Source organism: Pogona vitticeps, chromosome 3 (genome assembly GCF_051106095.1).
Source record: "Pogona vitticeps strain Pit_001003342236 chromosome 3, PviZW2.1, whole genome shotgun sequence".
NCBI classification, from domain to species: Eukaryota; Metazoa; Chordata; class Lepidosauria; order Squamata; family Agamidae; genus Pogona; species Pogona vitticeps.
Genome location: NC_135785.1, coordinates 166,559,085 through 166,575,664, shown reverse-complemented (window position 1 = coordinate 166,575,664; position 16,580 = coordinate 166,559,085). Strand labels below are relative to the sequence as shown.

Sequence of the window (16,580 nt, the reverse complement as noted above, 5' to 3'; positions counted from 1 at the left end):
CTAAGTAAATGTCAGTGGAACATAATTTTGTACACACATGCTTAAGATACCTATAAGGGGCAACCGCTGGGCACCCACCATTACTTCTGCCCAGAACCAACAAAACATGATGGATGGCTCTGTGCAGTTTACTGTGGGGAGCAAAAGCACTCCACACTCAAGTGGCTATTTATCCTAGGATTGGCCCTCACCTTGTCCCTATGTGAAGAGTGCTATTGTGACAGAAAGGAACAAGCTCAGACAGTGCCATGTGCCACTTACTTGTTCACTTGGCTTGTTCTTTTGACCCCTTAGCAGTTACTCTACTGCAGGACTCCATTTAATTCACACACTAAATATTTATTTTTGTAAAAACCCGTTATTATACTGCATCATAACAACAGATAAGAATGACACGAGTGTAACATTTTATGCTTGTAACAGGCCAACAATAATTTGACTACTGAAAAACACTGATGGTGGAAAGCAAAGTCGTCGTTTTTTTAATCGTAATACCTTCCTCAATTTCTGCTAGCAAACTATATGGCTCAAGAAACAAAAAGGCTGTTGTTAAAAACAGGAAGTGGTCAGAATGAAATGAAAAGTATTAGGCAAATTAGTCAACAAGGCTAGGAGGAAAAAAAAATGCCATATATTACCTTTGAGGAGACTATTCTGTTATCCGGATACCTCTGTGGAATATATGCTTCAGCGCCTGGGGGTGGCTCACGGTGCCCAATATAAATAGTCCGATTGTCCACCCAATTCTCTTCTCCTGCACACTGTTGAGAGAAATAATGTGTTGTTATAGTTCAGCCTGTAATTCTGAATAGATATGAGTCATACATTGAACCAGCTACCCCTGTCTCTCAGAATCATTTGATCCTTCATTCTCATGGAGCCGTCAAAAATCTGTCCCCTAAGTCTCTGCCTGTCTTCTCTTGAAGAATACTTAGATGACACATATGAGTGAGCTGTCAAAATCCTACCTCTAATTGCCTTCAGTAAGTCCTTCCCCTAAAGCAAGAAAGGCAAACCCACGCAACTCAAATCTTTTACTCGTAAGGACAGGTTTTATATTTTGTCCTCATATAACTTTAGAAAAGATGAAAAAAGAAATGCATAATCCATCTTTCTGAGGAGTTAATATGTTTTCTTAAACACAGAGGCTGCAATCCAAAGAGCCCCCCCTTTTTAGAAAGTTTCCTCGGCTTGCACATGTGCAAATGGATTTTTCTCCTCTTCTCACACACAGGAGTTGAGAGAGATTTGCAGTTTCTCCAAATTTTGAAGGTATGTGGCACTTAGTTGTAGTACTGCTCTGAGAAAAAGCAAATGATCAAGAAGCCATGGCCATGTGGAGAACTCACCACACTTGCTTGTTGGTTTGTTTGAAATACTTACATGAGGCCTTTCAAGGTAAAGAGACAGCTTACAAAATATAATTAAAATGATAAAGCAGGGTTGCTTGCACTGGACTGTTAATTCAGAAATCTCTAGCATGAATCCTATAGGAAGTGGACTTGTCTGGCTGGTTTACTAAGGTTTAATTATCTGACACATACATTATGTGTGGAGCACTGGCAACATGATAAACAGTAGGTAATCCTCTACAAAAAAGGAAGTACCATATATACAGAAAGAAGTACAAATTCACTTTGTATGATTCCCATTGTCTACCTGTACTATATATCAAAATGTATATAATGAGTGAAATGGAGTTAGATTCTAGCTCCCTTCGGACTCCAATTAGAGAGAGCAAATGGCTTTGTTTGAGGCTATGGAAATATGTATTCACGAAGGCTTTCACGGCCGGGATCTAATAGTTGTTGTGGGTTTTTCGGGCTCTTTGGCCGTGTTCTGAAGGTTGTTCTTCCTGACGTTTTGCCAGTCTCTGTGGCCGGCATCTTCAGAGGACAGCAACCTCTTGCTGTCCTCTGGTTCCTGTCCTCTGAAGATGCCGGCCACGGAGACTGGCAAATACCTTCAGAACACGGCCAACTAGCCCGAAAAACCCACAACAACAACTGCTATGGAAATACTTCAAGTACCACTGTCTCAACTTTGACAGCACCCTTGCAATGACTGCTTTTTGCTTCTTAACTGAAATAACACATTTCAACATAATGTTTTGTATAATCTATAGTCACCTTGTTTGAAGCACTGACATGGTACAGACAAGAGTTAATGGCGAAAATCCTCATGAGTTTTTATGCCAGCAGGACACCATTGGTGTAAATCTTGTTGGCAAATAATCACAAGTTAAGCAGTTAGTGTAAGTATTTGCTCTTGTCTACCAAGTTGGGCATCTTGATGCACAACAGCAAATGGCTACACTAACTTTGTAATTTGGTGCAATCTGCCAATGATATTTGCACCAATCGTGTTAATACTAGCAGGTGTAACTATGAGAAATTTGACCACTGGATATTTAGGACTTAGATCTTAAAACAACAGCATTACCTAGCAAACCACTGCTGATATCCTGTGCTTTCTTTCTGGGAGAGAATAAGCATTCATTCTATAAAATGCTTTGCCCTCAGTACAAAGAGACAGCGAATCACATGTGTTTTTCTAGCACGAAGCTGGATGTCAAATGTGCAGTAAAAAAGTCTGCCGCTGGAAACTGATAGAGACCCACTCAGAAGAAATAAGATGTCTCTAATCAGATGGCACAAGGGTTTCCACATGCACAATTATTTTCAGTTGCAAGTTTAGTATCCAATTGCACACTTTAAAATGTGCTGCATCAATTTCTCCCACAGAATATTGTGATTTATAGACCCTCTGTCTCCTTTGCTTCTCCAGGTCAATATTATTTTTAGTTTGATTCAAGGAGGAGGAGGAAGCTGGTGCTTACAGGAACGTAAGTGGAATCAAGGTGAGCATGGTCTGCTTCTAGCAAATTCTGCCTGCCTCAGTTATATTCAAAAGGATTCAAACTGCCTATGTAACATCCTCCACATCATCCTCAAAGAGAATGAGGCAGTAGAGTATGAACTGTCTAAGGAAGTGGATTCCTTACAATGAATCTGAAACAAGTGATCGTGAACCTGAAGAACCTGAGGCAGGACCTTTGTGGATGTTCTCGTTTGAGGGGTCTGCCTCAAAAGTAAAGCACCTCTTCCTCAATCATCCCTTCACAAGAATGAAGGAACACACCAAACAAGTGGCCACATAAACAAAAAGAAGCACTTTCCATTTTATGGGGGAAACTAAATCATCCTTTTAGAAATGGTCTAGTCTTTTAGATTCATATTCTTCAGAAAGGATGGTAAAATATATTCTCATTGGCCACATTTGAGAATAAATGTATTTCAACTGTGGTTATAAAAGCTAAGAGAACCTCTTAATGGGAGGCAATTACAACTATCACATATTTCTTTTTTGCTTTTGCTTTTGCTTTTCCATTCATGCAGAAAAAGGGATGTGCACCCTTGAAAATTCCTCTCAGGTTTTAATCTATGGTCAAAATGTGTAAAAATGCCTCTATTTAAAAAACGGTTAAAAGATGTGTATTTTAGGAGACGTACATACCAAAATGTGTACAAACTCCCATGCATGACAAATAAACCCCAGTCCTGCAACCTATCACAAAACAAGCAGCAGAGGAAGGTGGGATTTAGAGAAACAGGACAAATTTGGGACCGAGATACTTTCAAATCCTCACTCTTTAGGCAAGGAAAATGGACCTTAAGAGAGACAGACTAGACAGTCAGAACTGATGAGGACTTGGTCAACCAGCTTTCAATACTCATGGCGTTCACTTGGAGCTGTCTGTGGTACTGCGGCTACCAGACTACCTTGCTTTGTGGGTTTCTGCTATAGACAAATCAGAACAGACATTTGAGGTGGGTAGTAGGTGGAAGGGATACAGATCCTATCAGACCTCACAAGGAATGAAGTATGATCCATAATTAAGTTCAAAAGCAGCTGAGCTAACTTAAACATTTTTGGAGAAGCTGGTTATCTAGGCCCACTTCTGGTACCACCATGGTGGGAAGGTAACGGCGTTCCGTGTCTAGTCACGCTGGCCACGTGACCACGGAAACTGTTCTCGGACAAACACTGGCTCTACAGCTTGGACACGGGGATGAGCACCGCACCCTAGAGTCAGACATGACTGGACTAAATGTCGAGGGGAACCTTTACCTTTTATTAAAGTTATTATTTGCAAGATAACTTCACTCCTCGCTATGGGAAACTACATAGATGAGACAACAGCAGGTCCATGAGCTCTACAGCACTACTTGATATCAAATACATATTTACAAAACACATACTGTTACAAACAACTATATTTATCTCTACCAACATACACACAGAGGGAACCAAATTTTACCCTATCTAGTCATCAACCTACACTAGACTTCCTTTAGAAAGCGACACTGAGATCGCTGTCTTCTAAAGAAGTCAATTTTAAAAGTGTCCAGTTTAGTGAAGTGCATCCACTGCTTTATGTACCATTACTTAAGCCCATTAAAAGAACATCCAAGAAACCATAAATAAACCTAAGCATTATGAGTTTCTAATAATAACTTAAAACTCAGTGTACCAAAACCCAGTTTCATTGGCACGTCAATGAGGAAGCATTACTTACATCCTCTTCTCACTTCAGTGCTGTCAGCAAATACTGAACCCAAAAAACTGATGAAAGATCCATTAAGCTGCCCTCACTGCATATACAAAAGAACATCTTCAAGAATTTTATCTTCATCAAACGTGAATGGTAAAAGAATAATGATTTGTCTGTGACATTGTCTTTTAAAGTTTAAGGACATTAACAGTATACTGTAACAGAAAATGTCTAAAAGTAAGATAAGGTGCAGTGTAAAATATTCACCCATCCATAACACTTAACGAATTTGTTTCAGTGGGTGAATAGGTGTGTTCAGGGATGGTTTGCCTCAACATCCCACTGGCCATCCCAGGGCGCCTCCCAGAACTACATGGTAGACACAGACTGGATCCCTTCCCCTGGCCTTTATTCTGGATTGAATGCTCCTAGTGGGGGCAGGAGGCTGGAGGAACCCAGAAGAGCAGGAAGAGGAGAAAGGTGGGAAAGAGATCACCAAGGAAAATTCCCACCAGGAAGGGAAGATATGGAAGCCGGAGGAAATGCTGGGGGCAGTTAGCAGACAAGACGAGGAGGAAAGTGAGACCGAGGACTGGGAAGATGCCTCTGAGTGAGAAGATGAAAAGCCCAATTCTGAGGTGTATACCAAAAGCAATCCCTTCTGGACAGATTATGTTCCAGGCGATCTGAAGGAGCTAAGCCTGGAAGGGCCCAAGGAGTCCCCAGCATTGGCCATGTCTTTGATCTCAAAAAAATACAATGGCACTGGGCAGTGGCATTCAGAACTGGAGTGTCTATACATGTGTACAGTATTTGTCTGTGTGGTGGGGTAGGAAGAAAGAAGAGGCGAGTGAAGACATCTAGGAGGCAGAGACATTTGGGAGGCAGAAGGGGAAAGAGAGAGAGTAAGCATGTCCCTCCCAGGAAATAAAAGATCTAGAGAGAACTTTGAAAGAAATTAGAAAGACAGAAGATGATTGGCTTGGATCCAGTTGCTAGTCCTGACTAGAGTACACATGTTAAATCAATTGCTAATGTTGAGTCAAGAGATAAGTAACTCCAAATGACTTAATGGACCTACTCTAGTTAAAGCTACCAACTGGATTCAGGCCAATATGTTTTAATAATAAAATAATATCACTTTGCGTACATACTTGCCATTTGTGCCTGTCTTTGCCTCTAGGACAAGAGCTGGAAAGTAAAGGGATGATGGGGATGATAGTGATGATGATGAATTTGTTTTTTTTATTTTACCTGTTTTTACTTATTTTTTATTTTTGTTTGTTTGTTTGTTCCCTTCTCTCTCCTTTCCTCCTTCCCCTTTGAAGGAATTATTTTCCTATATTAACATCTGAGGAGTAGGAATGTGAGATAATATGGAGCGCTCTATGAATAAGATCATCCCAACACTGACAGGCAGAGGCAGAGGCAGATATGATAGGTGCCGGGTAGCTGGTCATTGTAAAAGAGGTATACCCAGATGTCTGATATTTGTCCCTTGCTCTAGCTGTCCTATTGTCAGACAAGTGCAAGGAAACCAGCTCAGCCTTTCCCCCGATCTGACCTTTTTGTTGTTTAATGCAAAGTTGGCACAAAATAAGACCCAATTAATCCATGATTTGATTCTGGATGGAAAAAGCCAACCTGACTTGCATCACCAAGACCTGGATGGGTGCAAAGCAAGGGGTTGTTCTCTCTCCTTGCTTTGCCCTCCTGGGTATTCCAGGGCTGATCAGAGGAAAAGGACAGGGGTGTGTGGCCATCATCTACCTATAAGATCTTTAGGATTCCTGCCCTATCAAGTCTGGGCCTAGAGGCCCTCTACCCGTCTGTGGGCCAAAAGGAACAGGACAGGGATAACACTGGTGTATCACTCCCCCCATGACCCAGTACATCCCCTACCAGGCTTTCTCTGCAATGGAGCCTTCCTTATGGAATGTCTTACCATAGGAGCTATGTCAAGTTCCTCTCCTTCGTGCCTTCAAAAAAGCTATTAAAAACAGAGCTGTTTAAGAGAGGATTTTGAAGAGGTTCTCCCCAAATAAGCAAAAAAGTGGAGGAAGGGGGAGTGGAATTCTGTATTGGATGTCCCAAAACTGATACTAGTCTTGTTTGTTTGTGATAGCTGACAGTTTTATAGTTATTTTATTTTATGCTTCTTTATATCCCTTGTTGTACACCATCCAGTGTAATGATTGCTAGATGGATATGTATAAACCAAATACATACATACATACATACATACATACATACATACATACATACATACATACATACATACATACATACATACATACATACATACATACATACATACATACATACATACATACATACGTGTGTGTGTGTGTGTGTATGTATGTGTGTGTGTGTGTGTGTGTGTGTGTGTGTGTGTGTATGTATGTATGTATGTATGTATGTATGTTCAGGAGGCTCTAGGGAGTACAACATGGCAGCAAGCCATTGTGTGGTGCCACCTTGGCTTCACTCAGATGGGGCATACATTAACAGTCCAACAGGGACAAATGAGTAACTTCACTTCAAACCACTGGTATAATCAGACTATTTTAGCATGTGCAAAACCATACATTGTCACTAATATGGTAAATAAAGCTGTGTAGTTTTTATCATAATCACTATAACTACTATAACACTCAACAGAACCTACCACGAAATAAACAAGCTTGGTTTTTATTGCCACAGCACAGGTATCTTTTCTCTCTCAGACAGGCTGGGAGCAAATCACTTGAGGCTTTAGCTAGGCAGGAAAGTATACAAATCACTATGCTTCCTTTCTACTTACAAGGCAACTTAGTTTGAAACATTTCAAACTCGGGTAAAGAACATTTAGTGGATTGTTTTAATTAATTGTTTACATTTCATATGCAGTTGAGTTGTAATAAATCCCTGCCATTTCAATCGGTGGCGTACACCTCCAAAGAGCAGATACGCTGCTCATATACATTTGTACACTCCACAGTGTCACATGTTGGTCCAATACAAAAAAGTTGAAAAGGTCACATGAAAAACAGCAGTATCTACAAGACTATGTTTTACACTTCCACAAGGAACGAATGACAGACATGCACTTAAACAAGAAAAAGTAGAAGGATTCGTGTAAGGCAGGGATCAGATATATAAATACAAATGCATCTGGGAGGCATTTGGGTGATTTCTGATAGATCAGCAAGCATTCCCAATTCCTGTTAGTTTACCAGTAATAAATAAAACTGAAGTGAAAAGAAACTCTTAAGTTCCTGTTCAGTCTTGACCTGCACTGAACAAGCTCATTTATTCACAAGTAACATGCTTGCCTCTGACCAGGTCATAGTGCAGCTTTATTGGACACTTCAAGAGTTCCAAATTAGAATCCCTGATCTGTAGTGACTGAGATGTAGAGCCGTATTTGGGTCATGGAGTGTAATAGGTTTTCAACCCCCACCTTACTAATCTTTCTCTGGCTCTGTTGGTGAACTTCAGGATTTTAATAAATGAAAAAACAAAAACAACAAAACAGCAGACCCCACCAGCCCTAAGTCTGCTCAACCCTTACGGCAGCAGAGCATTAAAGACTAAGCTTCCTTCACACACAGAGAGCAGCTTCAGCTGTCAACCATGCAGGACAGGCTGAAATGCTACAGACTGTTCGCATGGATAGCTAGCTGGTCAGTTAGTTAGTTAGACAGACTGACTGATGTTCACCACGAGCAGTTGACAGAACTGCACATTATGCCATACCGCTGAACTAGTATATATCTGCACTTGTTCCTTTGCAAAGGATCTGTTTTAGAAAACAAGTTGGAAAGGATACTAGAAATCATCTAGTCAAATGTCCCGTTCATTGCAGAATGCACAATGTAAGACGCAGCAACGGTATCTTTGATAGGTAACTGTTCAGTCTTTCTTTAACTCCACAATAAGAGACCCCCCCTCCAAAAGCTATCTGTTGCACCAAACATCATGTCTATCCAATTCGTCATGCAGCAACACAATTAATCCCCACAGCAACTGAGCTAACGGAGTCATAGAGGAAAAGCTACAATTTCCTGCCCCTTCAAACACCTCCACTGTGTTGAGAGAAGAGAGGGAATGGGTTAACAATTTGCCAGCTCTGTAGTTATCACATTGATGCCGAATAGCTGGTTTCTTCTGAGTGAAAAGGCTAGGGCAGAAGTATCCATGGGTCATACTTTTGGACCAGCACAGATAAAGCTATTACAGGGCAAAAACTGCAGAGAGGTTATTTGCCACTGTCATTCTCCATTTCTGCTCTCTCTAACCACTGCAATGTTTGGAAACTCTAGGGCTTCCTTCATGAAGATGTATTTAAATAGAAATTACTGCAGGCAACACATTCCACGGCTATGTAAAGTCAAGGTACTGTACTTTGATTTTAGAAAATATTTGTCCATTGGCTTGCATGGAACTAAATAAGCTTAAATCTGAGGACTTAAGTGTAACTGGGTCACTGATTAGCACATAACCATGGAAACCTGTGAAGTGATGGCTTCAAGTTTCTCCAGTGTTGAATAGCTTGTATTTGAAGGCTATTTATACCAAGGCCTACGTTTTGTAAGGTCTGGTTATTTACAGGAGACTTGTGCTGAATTTACACTGGCATTTGTCACTACTGTTAAGTTTCACTGCCACGGGGGGGGGGGGGGGAAATACATTCCAGCTAAAATCAATCAAATTAGTTTGTAAGCAGCTGTGGTAACTTATTATAGACTTTGATTCTAAATAACAGTTTGATAGGAATTATTCTAGGTATATAATTATTCCTTCTTGGTACAGAATCTATTAGGCTGCACACACAATTTCTGTAGCAAAATGAGCTACCTTACTGCTCCTTATTATCCCCTTGTTGTCGTACCCCCTCATTATACCCATTATTTCTTGTCCCTTAATATAGTAACAGTAGCACTAGAATATTATGTATTAATTGGAGAGGAAGGTATGGAGGTATTTGTAAAAAGCCTGTTCACTTTTCTTTGGGTATTCCATCTTACAGCTGCTTCAAGTTCCACAGAAGCAAGTAAAGAAGTAAGATTGGCTAAGAAGTTTATGATCAAGCGTATTTTATTCCTGAGGAAGGCAACAATATTCAAAGAAATTGTTCCTGAAAAAGGCAGGCCACTATTATCAGAAAGAGTTTCACACAATTTTAAAAGGCTGCATAGGTGCTCATGTGGACAAGGAGATACGAACTTAGTATTCATCATCATTTTCTGACTTTTAATTTTTCCCTCAAAATCACCATCCTCAAGCCTGAAGTCTATTTATGTGATGCAATAAGCACTAGTTAATAGGTGACTTTAACAACTGTAGTATATATCTATTACAATGGCAACAGCAGCTTTAGGTTTTTACTAGTACAATTTGAAGAGCAGCAGTCACTTGTAATACCTGTTTGACCAGAAACCACAGTAAGGCAGGAAAAAAAATAGACACATGCAGAGGGGGAGGATGGCTCTGTAATACCACCTCCATACCTGTTGTTACCTGTGTACAACAGCTTCATCTGCACATAATGATAGGCCTGGTTGCTTGGTTTATCCTAGTTTACTGTGAACAAATAAACTGCAGCCTCTTCACTTTATTCCACTCGTCTCTTTACATGTGTTAGTAAAACCAACCAGGAAGCCTTTGCTTACTGTAAAGCTTAATCCCAGGATCCTAGTTTTCAGCTCCAAAAGAAGGATTCACGAGTCAGCAATAAGTGGAAGGTGGGGAGACATGTTTATTAACCCCCGCCCGTATTCTTTTTTATTGAAAATCAAACACTCTCACAAACCATTGAGTTTATCTTGGAATATTCGTAATTTACCAAAAGGAGTAAGAGGTGGAAAAACACACAAAGAAAATAGCTTAAGAATCCACACTGGTCTTCAACAGTGGCTGCATTGTGTAGAAGTAGAGGTGGAAGTCATGCTCAAGGAAGTACGCATATATTGTATAGTTCTAACTTCAAAAACTTCCTTGAAGTCCTGAATATTTGCAAAGCCTTGTCTTCCCTACTTTAGTACAAAAAATATTGCACAACAAGTTATACATCAAAGATTATTTATTTTTAAAGAACGCAATGTATTCCACCGGTGCTCATATACTTCAAAGTAAATGTTTAACATTATTTTCAAGAGTAAAAACCAACTTCTCACATGCCAAGTAATTAAGAAACTCACAATGGGTCTTAGACTAAGTGTGCTTCCAGGCAGAAAGCTCCTATGCTCAGTTGGTACTGTACAGTACACTGCTATCTTCTCTTTCTTTAGTTGATTTTCTCTGGTAAGGAAAAACATGAAAGAAACAAGGGGAGAGAGAACTAGGGAGAGTTGAAAGTTGAAGAGACTATTGCCTGGGCACCCCAAACACAAAGCAGTGCAAGCCTTATCTGCAAACACTCTACTACAATAGAAAAAAAAATAACACTGTGAACATAAGAACATAATTAGCATTTTGTTGTTCTGTTTCTTTCACTGTGGAGTTTATCTGCAAGACTCAATTCAGAAAACCCACACATCTACTGAAGATACAAAACACTTTAAAATATTGGCTTTTATTTAGGCTTTTTGCCTTCATGTTATCATTCTTTCATTGGTTTATTTCTTCTTTGTTCTGCACATTCAGTGGCTCAGGGTCTGTGAAAATTCAAAGGTCCAAATCAATGGTTCAAGGCCCACTTCATCTGGGATCTACTCACAAACTCCAGGTTCATCAACAAAAGTTCCCACTGCTTGCATTTCGTGAGACAAAAATCTGTCTTTCCTTTTCATATAAAATTGCTTTTTACAAAGTCAGATGTAAGCTTTGCTCTGCTGACTGGCAGCAGTCTTCCAGAGTTTCTAGTAGATCAGTTTCCCCCTCATCTGCTAAAATACAAGTATGCATTCTATACCCATTCCTGCAACAATGCAGCAGGATTTCTCCACCTGATCCATTTTTGAAGGTTTTTTACACCATCCTATGCCTTTATCTTTACATTAAATGATTAGGAATAACATCATACCAAAGAAAGACCCTCCAGAACTTGTTAATCACTGCATATTAAAGAGAAACATATTTTTTCCATTTCCATTTCGAAAATACAGTGGGAGTATGTTTGGAGAGATATAACCCATGGAAATTACAAAGGGGGATGCGAATTCTCACCCAAGGCAACAACATTCTAGCAATACCGGATTGCTAACACAGCTATTCCATTTTTATCCTAACAAGGAAGCTCTTGGAAAAGCATGTTTCACTTTGACTGACTTCTAATCATAAACATATTATGAATGATATTGTTAGTACTATTACAGGTACACTATATGTAATGGCTGGGGCCAGTGAGTTGAAACCCAAACAATGAGACCACAGGGTGCTGTAAATACGTGTCCCAGTTGTTCAGAGAAACGGGCTTAACTTGCAGCAAGGTCAGTCAAGTTTAAAAATAAGGGAAAAGTTCTTAGTTGTAAAAGAGGCTAGGCAATCATGGATATTATCATTAAAAAGTTTAAAAACCACTTTTAAGAAGAGATAGAAATACTGTACAGTCATCTGTCTTGGTAAGGTTAAAGATAACTTAATATTAAATCACTGCTGCTGCTCGGGACAGGATTATTTTTGAGACTACCTCCCAATTACGTATATATCACGGTTCTGTAAACTACAGCTTTTCATCATATACAGACAGAAACCCCATTAAGCTCCAATTTGTTTTATGAGCCAGTACATTCATCTGAGGAACTCATGCAATTCAGAAAGAATGATGGCTCCCCTTGGTAAAAAAGGACAAGGAAACAATACATGGAAAACAGCACTATCGAACAATAAAACCTCTGGAGATGGAACATGTTTGCGTTGGCACATGACATCATACAATTTTCAGATACCAGAAGAGAATTCTGTTGCACTCTTAAACTGCTTTAACACAAAGGCTAAAGGAAATGAGAAATCCAGATTTTATAGGGCTACTGTCATAGCATCCTCTAGTGGGCCTCCTATATTGACTGTCCCCCCCCCCTTCTATGTCCTTATTTTATACTGGGAAGAGGCAAGAGCAATTTAATGAAAAGTGACACTTACTATTTAAGTATCCTAAAATGTTTTAGAGCACTCCCAAAGGGGATTTTCGGAAAATTAAAACCACAGTTCTAACCTATCCAGTATCAATTAATGTACTAGAAGCAAGGGAAGAGGGGTGAGCATGCAACAGTAGTCAGTTCTGCTAAGGCACTGGGACCCTATTATGTGCTCAAAAACACCAAGTGTGGGCTCCAGGCCCGAAGGAATTTAAAAATGGCAACAACAGCTGGATCAAATAACATTAAACATGGGTACCCCAAATCACCACAAAGTCTCAATATTGCAACAATGATGTCTACGTTTTTGACTAAAAGAATAAACTTTACTTAGGCCTGCCACATGACACTGAGATGAAGGACAAGATCCTTCTCCCTCCACTACATAGAAAAATACTTCTTCCACTTTTGAGGGATCATGAGAAACAATGAAAGGGTATGCTTCAGCACTTGATTGTCTTGATGCATAACTTGTGTTTTGGACAAGAAACTACTGTTAGGCCAAAATATGGAGAGAAAGAATACAGTGGTGCCTCGACTTACGAACTTAATTGGTTTCGGAACTCCGTTAATAGCTCGAAATGGTTGTAAGTCAAAGGACCATTTCTCATTCAAATGAACTGAAATGCAGTTAATCCGTTCCAGCAGAAGAAAAAAATAACCAAAAAAACCCAACAGCTGCAAGACCCGTCGGAAACATGATTAATCTGTTCCGGCCAAAGGACGGGGGGGAGAAAGAAAAGCAAACAAACCGTGCATGACCATTCGGAAATGCAAAAAAAGCAAAGTAAAACGCAAACAAACCGTGCAAGACCCATCAGAAATGCGATTAATCTGTTCCGGCCGAAGGGAAAAAAAAACAAAAAGCAAACAAACTGTGCAAGACCCTTTATAAATGCAAAAAAAAGCAAAGCGGGAAGCAAACAAACCCCGCAAAACCCATTGGAAATGCAAAAAAAGCAAAGCAGAAAGCAAACAGTGCAAGACCATTCAGAAATGCAAAAAAGCAAAGCAGAAAGCAAACAAACCATGCAAGACCCATCGGAAATGGAAAAAAAGCTAAGCAGAAAGCAAACAAACCATGCAAGACCCATCAGAAATGGGGAAAAAGCAGAGCAGAATGCAAACAAACCATGCAAGACCCATTGGAAATGGGGGAAAAGCAAAGCAGAAAGCAAACAAACCATGTAAGACCCTTCAGAAATGCAAAAAAGAAAAAAAGCAAAGCAAAAAGCAAACAAACCCCGCAAGACCCATCGGAAATGGGGGGGGGACCCAAAAAGCAAACAAACCCCGCAAGACCCATTGGAAATGGGGAAAAAAAACTAAAATACAAACAAATCCTGCAAGACCCATCACAGCATAGAAACATAATCCCACCACCCAGTCCAAAACCACGCTGCAAAACCCACCCAGAACAGTTTGTAAAAAGAAAAAAGCAGCACCTTGCCTTACCAGGCAGTCCGAAGCCTCCTCCGATCGCACCCTCTCTAACTGCTGGGGCGAAGCAGCTACAAAGAAGCAGCCTCTTCACCACCAACAGTTAGCAATTTGAATTCCCCACCTTTTTTTGGTTGTAAGTCAAAGCTCCGGCCGCAAATCAAAGCAAAATTTTGCAACCAGAGCTGGTTGTAACTTGAAATGGTCATATGTCGGAACGTTTGTAAGTCGAGGCACCACTGTAATTCTTTATAGGGAAAGTTGTCAGACAACGGTGAATTTTATCCCCTTATCTGTTCAATCTGCTCTCAGAATATATCCTGTGGAAAGCTAGACTATATTCAGATGAAGGAGGAGTGAAAATTGGCAGAAGAAACATCAAAAATTTTAAATATGCAGATAACACCATCTTATTGGCAGAAAGCAACAATGACTTGAAACAAGTGTTAGGGAAAGATGAAAGTGTCACAGCAGGAATCCATCTGAGCATGAAGACAGAAAACATGTCTGCAGAAGAAGTACTGTACACAACTTTAACGTTGAGAATGATTAAACTGAAATAGTTAAGATTTTTTTTTATACCTTGGTTCAATCACCTAATGGGGACTGCAGCCAAGAAATCGGAAGATTTAGTTTCAGAAGGGCAGAATGAATGAACTAGAAAAGATCAAATGTAAGGAAGTGGAACTGGAAACGAAGACCAAGATCATCCACATTCTTGTATTTCCACTCACCATGAATGGGTGTGAAAACTAGACAGTAAAGAAAGGTGCTGGGCTGGGGGGAAAATTATTCATTTGAAACATGGTGCTGGAAGAAAACTCTGCAGATACCCTAGACTGCCTGAAAAGCAAATAAGTGGGTCCTAGATCAAATCAAGTCTGAACTTTCACTGGAAGCAAAAATGTTGAAGTTGAGGCTGTTCTACTTTGAAGACATCATGGGAAGGCAGGATTCTCTGGAAAAGATAATAATGCTCAGAAAAGTTGAAGGCAGCAGGAAAAGACGAAGACTAAATAGGAGATGGGCTGATTTCCTAAAATGAACCACAGGCTTGAGTCTGAAGGAGCTGAGCACGGCTGTTGAGGGCAGGACATTTTGGAGATTGTTCATTCATAGGGTCGCTGTAAGTCAAAAGCAACTTGACAGCACGTAACGACAATTTTGAAGGGGACAGAATGTATTCTCTACCCCTGATATGGTCTGCCCAAAACAAAAATAAAACATAAACCCACCACTGAACCCAACCCCAAACTGATCAGCAGCAAAGCCTTCCCAGGCTGTAGTGCTATCCCACCCAATGAAAAGAACAGGTGGGGGTTCATTTGACTAAAAACAGCAGCAAAAGGGTTAAATTCTCCTCCTCCTCCTCCTTCTCCTCCTCCTCCTCCAGCTGGAGGTTGATCAACAAGCAACTATGTGGCAAAAAATAAATTGAGACAAAAGAAGTCTGCATTTATTGTCCTATTGAGAAAGAGAATAAAGGTCTGCGTTTCAAATACAGTTGATAACTGAAAGCTTGTGCTACTCTTCCAGACCAAGGTAAGGAGAGATACACTTGTGAAATTATTTTCCTCTCACATTAATAAGCAAGAGAATACATTCTACACAGATTAATGCATTCTGAACTGCACTGGTTTGGATAGCAATTGTCAAGGGGACCCAATGTATGTTGAGTGTGGTTGAGATGATAAGTGTAATCACAGCTTCCAGATGTCTCTGTTGTTCAGTGATACATTATAATAAGGTCGTCTAACCCTTCCAAACCACAACTTACTATTCAGTAGCCAACAACAGTGCACAAGGTGGCATGTACTACAGTGCTCTGATTTACTGGCACAAGGTATGTGATGGGAAGGAAAAGAAGCCCATGATGGTTATAACACTGTCAATCTTCCATAAAACAATAAACTTCATAAAGACCACATTATGCACAAAGGTCCGAAGTTACATGATGCATTTCAATGAGTGATCATTTTCTTGAAAGCTGCCTCTACATAGTGTCAACAATTTGTAAGCCACTTTGGGAGTGTAGAAAACAAACTGGAACAGACGTGGTAGCAGCTGCTTTCATATACAGTACTAAGAGAAGGTACAGAACAGGGCTGGTCAAAATGCAGCTGCCCAAAATATCTATTCCAAGAAGATGGATTTGTTAATAAAGAAAACTTATTCTAAGGCGATTTTAATCCTTCTTCCCCTAAGGCCTAGAAAAGGGGCCCAGTGTAGACTAGGTTGCAACAATTAGTTCTTAAGCTAGTAAAAATCAACCTACAAATAAAGAGAAAGATGCATTGACTATAAAACACAAGAACAAGATATAACATCTTCTAGAGACCTCTTCTGTCTCCTTGATTTGTACTGCAATAAACTTGTGGTCAGTTGGGTCTCCATAAAATAGGTTTTAAATAACAATTATTACAGTTTCAATTATATCTGTCTGCTTAAACTTAGAGTGAACCTATCATTTTATTTTCCAGTTTTGGCAAGCAAATCTTATGGTTAAATAACAGGATTACAATATT

The 16,580-nt window shown here is 39.9% G+C and overlaps 1 protein-coding gene across 6 annotated transcripts in view; it reads right to left on the bottom strand.

The window, feature by feature from the left end:
• ATP11A (ATPase phospholipid transporting 11A) overlaps positions 1-16,580 on the bottom strand; it is a 145,546-nt gene that overhangs the window by 77,237 nt on the left and 51,729 nt on the right. For all 6 annotated transcript variants that reach the window (XM_072994605.2, XM_020794307.3, XM_020794304.3 and 3 more), the window contains exon 2: positions 639-761. In XM_072994605.2, coding sequence (XP_072850706.2) covers positions 639-761 — 123 coding nt within the window. The remainder of the gene's footprint in view (positions 1-638; positions 762-16,580) is intronic.